This window comes from Tursiops truncatus, chromosome 5 (genome assembly GCF_011762595.2).
Source record: "Tursiops truncatus isolate mTurTru1 chromosome 5, mTurTru1.mat.Y, whole genome shotgun sequence".
NCBI classification, from domain to species: Eukaryota; Metazoa; Chordata; class Mammalia; order Artiodactyla; family Delphinidae; genus Tursiops; species Tursiops truncatus.
The window spans coordinates 60,987,749-61,001,241 of record NC_047038.1 but is presented as its reverse complement, the minus strand read 5'-3'; the positions used below and the strand labels follow the sequence as shown (position 1 = coordinate 61,001,241).

Sequence of the window (13,493 nt, the reverse complement as noted above, 5' to 3'; positions counted from 1 at the left end):
CCCACCCTCCCTATCACATCCCTCTAGGTGCTCGCAAAGCACCGAGCTGATCTCGGTATTTGTTTTTCTCCTTCTGACTTACCTCACTCTGTATGACAGACTCTAGACCCATCCACCTCACTACAAATAACTCAATTTCGTTTCTTTTTATGGCTGAGTAATATTCCATTGTATATATGTGCCACATCTTCTTTATCCATTCATCTGTCAATGGACACTTAGGTTGCTTCCATGTCTTGGCTATTGTAAATAGAGCTGCAATGAAGATTGTGGTACATGACTCTTTTAAATTATGGTTTTCTCAGGGTATATGCCCAGTAGTCGGATTGCTGGGTCATATGGCAGTTCTATTTTTAGTTTTTTAAGGAACCTCCATACTGTTCTCCATATTGGCCGTATCAATTTACATTCCCACCGACAGTGCAAGAGGTTTCCCTTTTCTCCACACCCTCTTCAGCATTTATTGTTTGTAGATTTTTTGATGATGGCCATTCTGACCGATGTGAGATGATATCTCATTGTAGTTTTGATTTGCATTTCTCTAATGATTAATGATGTTGAGCATGCTTTCATGTGTTTCTTGGCAATCTGTATATCTTCTTTAGAGAAATGTCTGTTTAGGTCTTCTGCCTATTTTTGGATTGGGTTGTTTGTTTTTTTGTTATTGAGCTGCATGAGCTGCTTGTAAATTCTGGAGATTAATCCTTTGTCAGTTGCTTCATTTGCAAATATTTTCTCCCATTCAGAGGGTTATCTTTTGGTCTTGTTTATGGTTTCCTTTGCTGTGCAAAAGCTTTTCAGTTTCATTAGGTCCCATTTGTTTATTTTTGTTTTTATTTCCATTTCTCTAGGAGGTGGATCTTGCTGTGATTTATGTCATAGGGTGTTCTGCCTATGTTTTCCCCTAAGAGTTTGATAGTGTCTGGGCTTACATTTAGGTCTTTAATCCATTTTGAGTTTATTTTTGTGTATGGTGTTAGGAAGTGTTCTAATTTCATTCTTTTACATGTAACTGTCCAGTTTTCCCAGCACCACTTATTGAAGAGGCTGTCTTTTCTCCATTGTATATTCTTGCCTCCTTTATCAAAGATAAGGTGACCATATTTGCTTGGGTTTATCTCTGGGCTTTCTATCCTGTTCCATTGATCTATATTTCTGTTTTTGTGCCAGTACCATAGTGTCTTGATTACTGTAGTTTTGTAGTATAGTCTGAGGTCAGGTAGCTTGATTCCTCCAGCTCTGTTTCTCTTTCTCAAGACTGCTTTGACTGTTCGGGGTCTTTTGTGTTTCCATACAAACTGTGAAATTTTTTTGTTCTAGTTCTGTGAAAAATGCCAGTGGTAGTTTGATAGGGATTGAATCTGTAGATTGCTTTGGGTAGTAGAGTCATTTTCAAAATGTTGATTCTTCCAATCTAAGAACATGGTCTATCTCTCCATCTATTTGTATCATTTTTAATTACTTTCATCAGTGTCTTATAATTTTCTGCATACAGGTCTTTTGTCTCCTTAGGTAGGTTCATTCCTAGATATTTTATTCTTTTTGTTGCAGTGGCAAATGGGAGTGTTTTCTTGATTTCACTTTCAGATTTTTCATCATTAGTTTATAGGAATGCAAGAGATTTCTGTGCTTAATTTTGTATCCTGCTGCTTTACCAAATTCATTGATTAGCTCTAGTAGTTTTTTGGTAACATCTTTAGAATTCTCTGTGTTTAGTATCATGTCATCTGCAAACAGAGACAGCTTTACTTCTTCTTTGCCAATTTGGATTCCTTTTATTTCTTTTTCTTCTCTGATTGCTGCAGCTAAAACTTCCAAAACTGTGTTGAATAATAGTGGTGAGAATGGGCAACCTTGTCTTTTTCCTGATCTTAGTGGAATTGGTTTCAGTTTTTCACCATTGAGGACGATGTTGGCTGTGGGTTTGTCATATATGGCCTTTATTATGTTGAGGTAAGTTCCCTCTATGCCTACTTTCTGGAGGGTTTTTATCATAGATGGGTGTTGAATCTTTCTGCATCTATTGAGATGATCATGTGGGTTTTCTCCTTCAATTTGTTAATATGGTGTATCACATTGATTGATTTGAGTATACTGAAGAATCCTTGCATTCCTGGGATAAATGCCAGTTGATCATAGTGTATGATCCTTTTAATGTGCTGTTGGATTCTGTTTGTTAGTATTTTGTTTAGGATTTTTGCATCTATGTTCATCAGTGATATTGGCCTGTAGTTTTCTTTTTTTGTGACATCTTTGTCTGGTTTTGGTATCAGGGTGATGGTGGCCTCATAGAATGAGTTTGGGAGTGTTCTTCCCTCTGCTATCTTTTGGAAGAATTTGAGAAGGATAGGTGTTAACTCTTTTCTAAATGTTTGATAGAATTCACCTCTGAAGCCATCTGGTCTTGGGCTTTTGTTTATTGGAAGATTTTTGTTTTTTTTTTTTTTTTTTGGCAGTACGTGGGCCTCTCACTGTTGTGGCCTCTCCCATTGCAGAGCACAGGCTCTGGACGTCCAGGCTCAGTGGCCATGGCTCACAGGCCCAGCCGCTCCGCGGCATGTGGGATCCTCCCAGACCAGGTCACGAACCCGTGTCCCCTGCATCGGCAGGCGGACTCTCAACCACTGCGCCACCAGGGAAGCCCTATTGGAAGATTTTTAATCACAGTTTCAATTTCAGTGCTTGTGATTGGTCTGTTCATATTTTCTATTTCTTCCTGGTTCAGTCTCGGAAGGTTTTGCGTTTCTAAGATTTGTCCATTTCTTTAAGTTTGTCCACTTTATTGGCATATAGTTGCTTGTAGTAATCTCTCATGATCCTTTGTATTTCTGCAGTATCAGTTGTTACTTCTCCTTTTTCATTTCTAATTCTGTTGATTGGAGTCTTCCTTTTTTCTTGATGAGTCTGGCTAATGGTTTATCAGTTTTATTTATCTTCTCAAAGAACCATCTTTTAGTTTTATTGATCTTTGCTATTGTTTCCTTCATTTCTTTTCCTTTTATTTCTGATTTGATCTTTATGATTACTTTCCTTCTGCTAACTTTGGGGTTTTTTTGTTCTTCTTTCTCTAATTGTGTTAGTTGTAAGTTTGGGCTGTTTATTTGAGATGTTTCTTGTTTCTTAAGGTAGGATTGTATTGCTATAAACTTCCGTCTTAGAACTGCTTTTGCTGCATCCCTTATGTTTTGGGTCATCGTGTTTTCATTGTCATTTGTTTCTAGGTATTTTTTGATTTTCTCTTTGATTTCTTCAGTGATCTGTTGGTTATTAAGTAGTGTATTGTTTAGCCTCCATGTGTTTGTATTTTATACAGATTTTTTCCTGTAATTGATATCTAGTCTCATAACGTTGTGGTTGGAAAAGATACTTGAAACAATTTCAGTTTTCTTAAATTTACCAAGGCTTGATTTGTGACCCAAGATATGATCTATCCTGGAGAATGTTCTATGAGCATTTGAGAAGAATATGTATTCTGTTGTTTTTGGATGGAATGTCTTGTAAATAGCAATTAAGTCCAATTTGTTTAATGTATCATTTAAAGGTTGTGTTTCCTTTTTTATTTTCATTTTGGACGATCTGTCCGTTGGTGAAAGTGGGGTGTTAAAGTCCCCTACTATGATTGTGTTACTGTCGATTTCCTCTTTTATAGCTGTTAGCAGTTGCCTTATGTATTGAGGTGCTCCTCCGTTGGGTGCAAATATATTTATAATTGTTATATCTTCTTCTTGGATTGATCCCTTGATCATTATAGTGTCCTTCTTTGTCTCTTGTAAAAGTCTTTGTTTTATAGTCTGTTTTGTCTGATGTGAGAAGTGCTACTCCAGCTTTGTTTCCATTTTCATGGAATATCTTTTTCCATACCCTCACTTTCAGTCTGTATGTGTCCCTGGGTCTGAAGTGGGTTTCTTGTTGACAGCATATATATGGGTCTTGTTTTTGTCTCCCTTCAACCAGTCTATGTCTTTTGGTTGGAGCATTTAATCCATTTACATTTAAGGTAATTATCGATATGTATGTTCCTATTACCATTTTCGTAATTGTTTTGGGTTTGTTATTTTAGGTCTTTTCCTTCTCTTGTGTTTCCTCCCTAGAGAAGTTCCTTTAGCATTTGTTGTAAAGCTAGTTGGTGGTGCTGAATTGTCTTAGCTTTGCTTGTCTGTAAAGGTTTTAATTTCTCCGTCAAATCTGAATGAGATCCTTGCTGGGTAGAGTAATCTTGGTTGTAGATTTTTCCCTTTCATCACATTAAATATATCCTGCCACTCCCTTCTGTCTTGCAGAGTTTTTGCTGAAAGATCAGCTGTTAACCTTATGGGGATTCCCTTATGTGTTATTTGTTGGTTTTCCCTTGCTGCTTTTAATATTTTTTCTTTGTATTTAATTTTTGATAGTTTGATCAATATGTGTCTTGGTGTATTTCTCATTGAATTTATCCTGTATGGGACTCTCTGTGCTTCCTGGACTTGACTATTTCCTTTCCCATATTAGGGAAGTTTTCAACTATAATCTCTTCAAATATTTTCTCAGTCCCTTTCTTTTTCTCTTCTTCTTCTGGGACCTCTATGTTTCGAATGTTGGTGCATTTAATGTTTTCCCAGAAGTCTCTGAGACTGTCCTCAATTCTTTTCATTCTATTTTCTTTATTCTGCTCTACAGTACTTATTTCCACTATTTTATTTTCCAGGTCACTTATCTGTTCTTCTGCCTCAGTTAATCTGCTACTGATCCTTTGTAGAGAATTTTTAATTTCATTTATTGTGTTGTTCATCATTGTTTGTTTGCTCTTTAGTTCTTCTAGGTCGGTGTTAAACATTTCTTGTATTTTCTCCATTCTATTTCCAAGATTGTGGATCATCTTTTCTATCATTATTCCGAATTCTTTTTCAGGTAGACTGCCTATTCCCTCTTCATTTGTTAGGTCTGGTGGGTTTTTACCTTGCTTCTTCATGTGCTGTGTGTTTCTGTGTCTTCTCATTGTGCTTAACTTACTGTATTTGAGGTCTCCTTTTCGCAGGCTGCCGGTTCGTAGTTCCCATTGCTTTTGGTGTCTGCCCCAAGTGGCTAAGGCTGGTTCAGTGGTTTGTGTAGGCTTCCTGCTGGAGGGGACTAGTGCCTGTGTTCTGGTGGATGAGGCTGGATCTTTTCTTTCTGTTGGGTAGGTCCACATCTGGTAGTGTGTTTTGGGGTGTCTGTGACCTTATTATGATTTTTGGCAGCCTCTCTGCTAATGGGTGGGGTTTTGTTCCTGTCTTGCTAGTTGTTTGGCATAGGGTGTCCAGCACTGTACCTTGCTGGTCATTGAGTGGAGCTGGGTCGTGGCGTTGAGATGGAGTTCTCTGGGAGATTTTTGCCATTTGATATGACATGGAGCTGGGAGGTCTCTTGTGGACCAGTGTCCTGAAATTGGCTCTCCCACCTCAGAGGCATAGCCCTGATGCCTGGCCGAAGCACCAACAGCCTGTTATCCACACGGCTCAGCACAATAGGGGGGGAAAAAGAAAGAAAGAAAGAAAAAGATAAAATAAAATGAAATGAAATTTAATGAAATAAAATAACGGTATTAAATTAAAAAATAATTATTAAAAAATTTTTAAAGTAATAAAGAAAGAAGGAAAGAATAGAGCAACCAAACCTAAAAACAAATCCACCAATGATAAGAAGCACTAAAATCTATACTAAAATAAAGAAAAAACACGGACAGAAAGAACCCTAGGACAACTAATAAAAACAAAGCTATACAGACAAAATCACATACAGAAGCATACACACTCAGAAAAAGATAAAAAGGGAAAAAAAAATATATATATATATTGTTGCTCCCAAAGTTCCACCTCCTTGATTTGGGATGATTCATTGTCTATCTAGGTATTCCACAGATGCAGGGTACATCAAGTTGATTGTGGAGATTTACTCCGCTGCTTCTGAGGCTGCTGGGAGAGATTTCCCTTTCCCTTCTTTGTTCTCACAGCTCCTGGGGTTCAGCTTTGGATTTGGCCCCGCCTCTGCATGTAGGTCACCTGAGGGCATCTGTTCTTCACTCAGACAGGACGGGGTTAAAGGAGCAGCTATTCGGGGGCTCTGGCTCACTCAGGCCGGGGGGAGGCAGGGGTACGGAATGCTGGGCAAGCCTGTGGCGTCAGAGGCCAGCATGACGTTGTAGCAGCCTGAGGCACACCATGTGTTCTCCCGGGGAAGTTGTCCCTGGATCACAGGACCCTGGCAGTGGCAGGCTGCACAGCTCCCAGGAGGGGAGATGTGGAGAGTGACCTGTGCTTGCACACAGGCTTCTTGGTGGCTGCAACAGCAGCCTTAGCGTCTCATGCCCATCTCTGGGGTCCGCGCTGATAGCCACGGCTCGCGCCCATCTCTGGAGCTCCTTTAAGCAGCACTCTTAATCCCCTCTCCTTGCACACCCCTAAACAAAGTGGCAAGAAAAAGTGTCTTGCGTCTTCGGCAGCTTCAGACCTTTTCCCGGACTCCCTCCCGGCTAGCTGTGGCACACTAGCCCTCTTTAGGCTCTGTTCTTGCAGCCAACCCCAGTCCTCATCCAACCGAAGCCCGAGCCTCAGCTCCCCGCTCCCACCCGCCCCGGGGGGTGAGCAGAGAAGCCTCTCGTGCTGGTGAGTGCTGGTCAACGCCGATCCTCTGTGCGGGAATCTCCCCACTTTGCCCTCCACACCCCTGTTGCTGCGCTCTCCTCCATGGCTCTGAAGCTCCCCCCTCCGCCACTCGCAGTCTCCACCCACGAAGGGTCTTCCTAGTGTGTGGAAACCTTTCCTCCTTCACAGCTCCCTCCCACTGGTGCAGGTCCCATCCCTATTCTTTTGTCTCTGTTTTTTCTTTTTTCTTTTGCCCTACCCAGGTATGTGGGGGAGTTTCTTGTCTTTTGGGAGGTTTTAGGTCTTCTGCTGGCGTTCAGGAGATGGTCTCTAGGGGTTGTTCCACGTGTAGATGTATTTCTGATGTATCTGTGGGGAGGAAGGTGATCTCCATGTCTTACTCTTCCGCCATCTTGAATCCCTTCTCTATACTGTAGTTTTGACTGTCTTATGGTTTTAAAAATGCAGCCATATAGTAAATCTTTTAGTTAAGTTCATTTTGCTTAACTTTGAGACTTAATCTATGTTGGTACCTATGTTTGTAGACTGTTCATTTTCACTGCTGTATAATATTTCCCCATATGGATATATCATATCCATTCTACTGTTATAGTTCACATTCTCCACATCATCTAGTATTTTACATGTAAATGATATATGTGTACACACATGTTTAAACCAGCTTTATTTATATCTAACTTACATGTAAGAAAAAAGACTGATATTAAATAGACAGGTTGATGAGTTTTGACAAATATATACACCCATGTGACCACAATCAAGATATAGAACATTTCTATCATCCCTCAAAAATTGCCTTTGCACATTGGCAGTAAATTATCCTATCACCTACATTGGGGAACCACTGATCTCACTGAATTACTTTTGCCTATTCTAGAATTTCATATAAATTGAATCATACAGCAAGTAACGTTTTGTGTCCGATATCTTTTATTCAACCTGATGTTTATGAGATGCATCCATGTGGCTGCATGTCAGTTTGTTGTTTTGTCTGTTGAATGTTATTCTTTTGTGTGATTCTCCCACAGCTTCTTTAACTTTTTTATGTTTACATACATTTGGGTGGTTTTTCTTTTCATCTACATGTATGTCTGTTGAATATATACTTAGGAGTAGCGTTGCTGTCATAGTATATGCTTATCTTGCACTTTGGTGGGTAATGCAAAGTGGTTCTCATCATTGAGTAATTATGCTCACTTATGTTAACACTAGCAGTGTTAACTAGTGCATTTCTTTTGTCTCATAGCCTCAACAGAATTTCGTTATTTAAAAAATTTTAGCCATACAGGTGGGCGGGTAGTTATATTTCATTGCGATTTTAATTTGTATTTTCTGATGATTAATGAAATCGAGCACCTTTTAATGCATTTATTGGTCATTGACCATGTTTCTATCTTCTTTTATGTGGTGCCTTTTGGAGTCATTTACCCATTTTGAGGGAGGGGGGTTGTTGTTTTGAATTGCATTTTCTGTGTTTTATAATGATTTTTAAGAGCTATTGATGCACCATGAATTTGAGCCCTTTGTCGAATATATATTTTCCTCTTCTACATACTGCTTTTTTATTCTTTGATGGTGACTTTTAATGAACGAAAGTTCTTTAATTTAGTCAGATTTACCATTACTTTCTTTTAGAGTTAGAATTTTTCATATGTTAAGACACAGAAGATAATTCTGTTTTATATTCTTCTAGCTTTATTGTTTGGCCTATCATGTTGGGATTTATAATCCACCTTTTTTTTTTTTTTTTTTTTGCGGTATGTGGGCCTCTCACTGTTGTGGCCTCTCCGGTTGCAGAGCACAGGCTCCGGACGCGCAGGCTCAGCAGCCATGGCTCACGGGCCTAGCCGCTCCGCGGCACGTGGGATCTTCCCGGACCGGGACACGAACCCGTGTCCCCTGCATCGGCAGGCGGACTCTCAACCACTGCGCCACCAGGGAAGCCCCTATAATCTACCTTTAATTGATTTCTAGGTATAGTTTGAGGTAGGAGTACTTTTTTTTTAATACCAAGTGGATATCCAAGTCATCTTCTTATTAAAGACATGCTTTGCTCATTGCTCAAGATTGACATCTTTGTTTTAACTTAAATGAATATTGGGTGCCTTTATGCCCATTCTACTTCACTAATCTATATATCTGTCCTTTTATCAGTAATGTAGTGTCTTCATTACCATAGCTTTAAAAATAAATCCTGATACCTAGCAGAGCAAGTCTTCTCACTTTCTTTTTCAGGTGTCTTAGTTATTCTTGGTCTTTTGCTTTTTCTTATAAATTTAAAGATCAACTTGTTAAATTCCACCTAGATACCCACCCCTGTAACTCTTTTGATTGGGATTGCATTGATTCTACAAATGAACATAGGCAGTGTTGACATCTTTGCAGTATTCAGTCTTCCATATATTCCTCCATTTAATTAGATTTTCTTTAATTTTCTCAGGAATGGTTTCTCAGGACTGAGGTCTTACAAATCTTTTGTTAGATTTAATCCTGGGTTTTTATATTTTTCTGATACTTTTGTATATGGTATCACTTCTAATATTTCATTTTGTTCGCTGATATTTGGGAATATAGTTTATATTTTATATATCAACCCTATGAAGAGTAGGTTTGCTAAATTCATTTTTAAACAACTCTTTGAGGTATAATATTTGCATAATAAACTGTACCAATTCAAAGCATATAATTTGATGAGTTTTGAAAGATGTGTAAACCTATTAAATTATCACCACAATTAAGAAGTGGCAGTTCCATCAACCCTAAGCATTTCTTAGTGTCCTTCTACAGTCCATCCATCTTCCACGCTCCCTTATAGAATCATATAGGATATACGTCTTTGTGCCAGGCTTCTTTCGCTGAGCATGATGATTTTGAGAGTTATTCATATTATTATGTTTAGTATTAATTTGTACCCTTTTATTAGTTCCCACCCCCAAGCTTGGTAGTAATCCCTTAGGTCCTTATACCACTATTTGTTTATCATTCACCTGTTGATGTACATTTAGTTTGCTTTAAGTTGTTGATTATTGAGGGTAAAACTGCTATGAAGAAAGACCAGAAAACTTTATTTCCCTGGAAATATGTTTTCAATTCTTTTGAGTTTCTAGGATTGGATAGCTGGGAGCTTAAATTAACTTTATCAGAAAATGTCAAGCAGTATTCCAAAATGGATGTACCCTTTTGCATTCCTGCTGGCAGTATTTAAACCTTTTATTTCTTCAACATGCTGTCTAACACTTGGTATTTACAGCCTTAAGTTTATCCATTCTAATGAGTCCGTATTTATTATCACATTTGTGTATCCTCTTATAAAGTGTCTATTTAAATTTTTGTCCATTTTTAAATTGAATCATTCCTATTAATAGATTGTATGTATTCTTTTTATATTTTAGAAACAAGTCATTTATCAGAAATATGTGACAGCATAAAGGTCCAACTTTTTTTTGGGAGGGTGTTGTATCTTATTTAAGAAATCTTTGCATACTTAAAGGTTACAAAATTTTTCTTCTGCTGGTTTCCAGAAGGTTTAGAGTTTTAGTAGTAACATTTAGGCCTAAACTGCATTTCAAGTTAATTTTTGTATATGGTATGAAGTAATGGTTGATATTCATTTCTTTTTTTAAATTGAGCTATCCAGTTATTCCAGCAACACTTGTTGAAAAGACTATCCTTTCCCCATTGAATTGCCATGACATATTTTTTCAAAAATCACTGGACCATAGATGTGTGGGAGTATATGTGGACTTCTGTTTAATTCCATTGATTTATATGTCTGCCCTTTCACCAATACCACACAAATTTGATTGCTGTAGTTTTAGACTAAATATTGAAATCATATACGATAAATCTTCCAATTTTGTCTTTCTTTTAAATGTTCTGACCATTCCAAATTGTTCTTATTTGCATGTAAATTTTAGCATCACCTTGTTAATTTCTATAAAAAAGATCACTGGAATTTTGTTTGGGATTATGTTGACGCTGTATATCAATATGTGGAGAATTCACATCTTAACGATATTGAGTCTTCCAATCCATGAACATGATATATCTACTTATTTAGGTCTTCTTTAATTTTTCTCAGCAATGTTTTAGAGTTTTCAGTGTGCAGATCCTGCCCATATTTTGATAAATTTACCCCTTAGTGTTTCATGTTTCTTTATGCTCTTGTAAAAGTTATATTTTCAAACTATTTTTCCAATTGTTCATTGCTAGTATTTAGAAATACTATTGATTTTTAAAAATATTTCCCCCTATCCTGGTACCTTGCTAGACTGACTGACTTAGCAGTTTGAGAAGCTTTTAGGTAGATTTTTAAGGATTTCCTGTTGATTAGATACAGACTTCTGCTTATAAGAGGCCTTCCTTTCCAATCTGAATGTTTTTTTATTTCTTTCGCTTGTTGCACTGACTGCAACATATGAACTAATGTGTATATAACTAGTGAGCGCCCACCTCCTTGCCTTACTTCCAGTGTTAGGGAAAATGATTCAGTCTTTAATCTTTGATTATGATGTTGGTTTTTCATAAATGCCCTTTATTAGATTGAGGAAGTTTTTTTCTATTCCTAGTTTGCTGAGAGTTTTTGTCATGAATGGATTTTGAATTTTGTCAATTGGTTTTTCTGAATCTATTGCTATGAGAATGTGATTTTTCTCCTTTATTTTCTTAATTTGGTGAATTATATTAATTTTTCTATGATAAACCAACTTTGCCTTCTTGTGGTAAATCTCACCTGGTCATAATATATTATCCTTTTTATGTATTGTTGGATTTGATTTGCTAATATTTTGTTAACGATTTTTGCATGTTACATTTATAAGGAATATTTGTCTAATATTTATCTGTTGTTTTGTTTTTGACTGGTTGTGTATTAGTAATACTGGCCTTACTGAATGAACTAGGAAGTAGTCCTTCCTTCCCTATTTTCTGAAAAGGTTTACATAGAATTGGTATTATTCCTTCCTTAAATGTTTGGTGGAGCTCACCATTGCAGTATTTGGGCCTGGAGCTTTTTGTGGGTAGGTGATTAATTACTGAATTCAATTTTTCTAATAGATACAGGGATATTAAGATTTTCTATTCTTGTGTCCTATTTGATCATTTGTATCTCAAGGAATTTTTCCATTTCATGTAAATTGTTGAATTTATTGGCATAAAGTTTTTCTTAGTCTGTAATTATTCCTTTAATGTTTGTAGGATTTGTAGTGATGTCCTCTCTTTCATTCCCGATGTTGGTAATTTGTCTCTTCTGTCTCTCATTCTTATTTTCCTTCCCTGAGGGTTATAAATTTTATTGATCTTTTCAAAGAACCAGCTTTTGGTTACCATTATTTTTAAATTTTGTTTATATTCTATTTCATTGGTTTCTGTTCCTTTATATAGATATAAATAAATAGATAACTACAACTACATATATATAGTCTTTCCTATAGTTACTTGGGCATATTTATATTTAAGAGAAGTTAAGGACACTGTCCTGATCCTTATATTTAAATGGAAAAATAGAACTCTTTCATATGGTAGTAGGTATTCATTACCTTCTGTTTCCACGGTGTTTTCCTCTGGCATTGCTGTTATGTTGTATTCTAATTAATTACCTGTACTATTTCTCTCTCAAGGCTGTGAGATCTTTGAGAAAAGGTCTTATGTATTTTCAAATTATGCTCTTAGAGCCAGACAGATTTTTTTATTCAATATTGTAAAGCTAAAGACAAAAGAAATCATAAATACTTGGGCAAATATGTTCATTTTACTTTTGTGAATTATAAATGTAAGAAGCAAACACTTGTAAAATCCAATAAAATCTCTTCCTTTAAGGCTATTTAAAAAAACACATTTATGGAATTTGGCCGTTGTATTTGTTCATTAAAATCAAACTTATTTTTGAATATTGGTTTTTCTAACAAAAAGAATATATGTGCCTACAATTAATCCTTTACTCAAGATGGTAACATCTATTTTTACGTATTTTATCTATTTTTCCCTTTGCCTTAAGCTATTTCCGTGAGAGAAGAAATGTTCCCACCTCAACTGGAAAATCTATGACACAACAAAGTGAGTCTCAGCTTTTAAAGTCTGTAAATTAGTTAGTACTCATTTGATACTCTTACAAGTGTTAAAATCATGATCAAGAAAGCAGCCCACCTGTGGAATAGGGAATAGTGGGAATAACTGTCTGCCAGGGTTCATAGTACTCCAGACACTTTTAAAGGTGAGTGAATGAAAGACAGTAATATATACGCAGACTCCTGGAAATTTGCACATGCTAATGTAAAAAGATTTTTTTACCCAGGCTTCATTTATCATTATCCACAGTCGAAAGCATTTAACTAAATTATGTGGTTTCTGACAGTCTGAACTACAAGGCGTAGGTTTATGGAAAGTAATTTTGCCGTGGTAACAGGAAAGGGCTGACATTGCTCTGGTCAACTGCTCATTGACAGAGGCTTTTCTTTCTTTTTGAAAATTCTGCGTGTACAAGTTCAGGAACATTCTTCTCAATGCTGTTAGCAAACACTTGACTACTGAACCTTTAAAAAAATTTGCCACAGCAGAAAATGCAAGTGTTGAGAATTCTTTCTTGTGGATCAATGTAATTCAGGGATTGTGGAAATTCTCTTGAAAGAATTTACTTACAGTTGCATTAATAGTTATGGTATTAGAGGGATTATATTAAGTGGATTCTGGCATTTTGAATGCTATAACATCTAGCAAGATTAATTTTCTGCCATTAAAACTAATCTCTTATTTAGGAATTAACATTATAAACACACCATGACAATTTCTATTGTATGGGGAAATGTGCTTACTTATATTAACATGCATCCTATAGGTTAGCAAGGACAAATGTGACACATCACACTTTGAGAAACA

General features: G+C 36.7%; 1 protein-coding gene across 7 annotated transcripts in view; it reads left to right on the top strand.

Annotated features, from left to right (window-relative positions):
- Window positions 1-13,493, top strand: part of ARAP2 (ArfGAP with RhoGAP domain, ankyrin repeat and PH domain 2) — a 200,379-nt gene that overhangs the window by 21,077 nt on the left and 165,809 nt on the right. For all 7 annotated transcript variants that reach the window (XM_033856909.2, XM_033856911.2, XM_033856912.2 and 4 more), the window contains one exon: window positions 12,616-12,674. In XM_033856909.2, coding sequence (XP_033712800.1) covers window positions 12,616-12,674 — 59 coding nt within the window. The remainder of the gene's footprint in view (window positions 1-12,615; window positions 12,675-13,493) is intronic.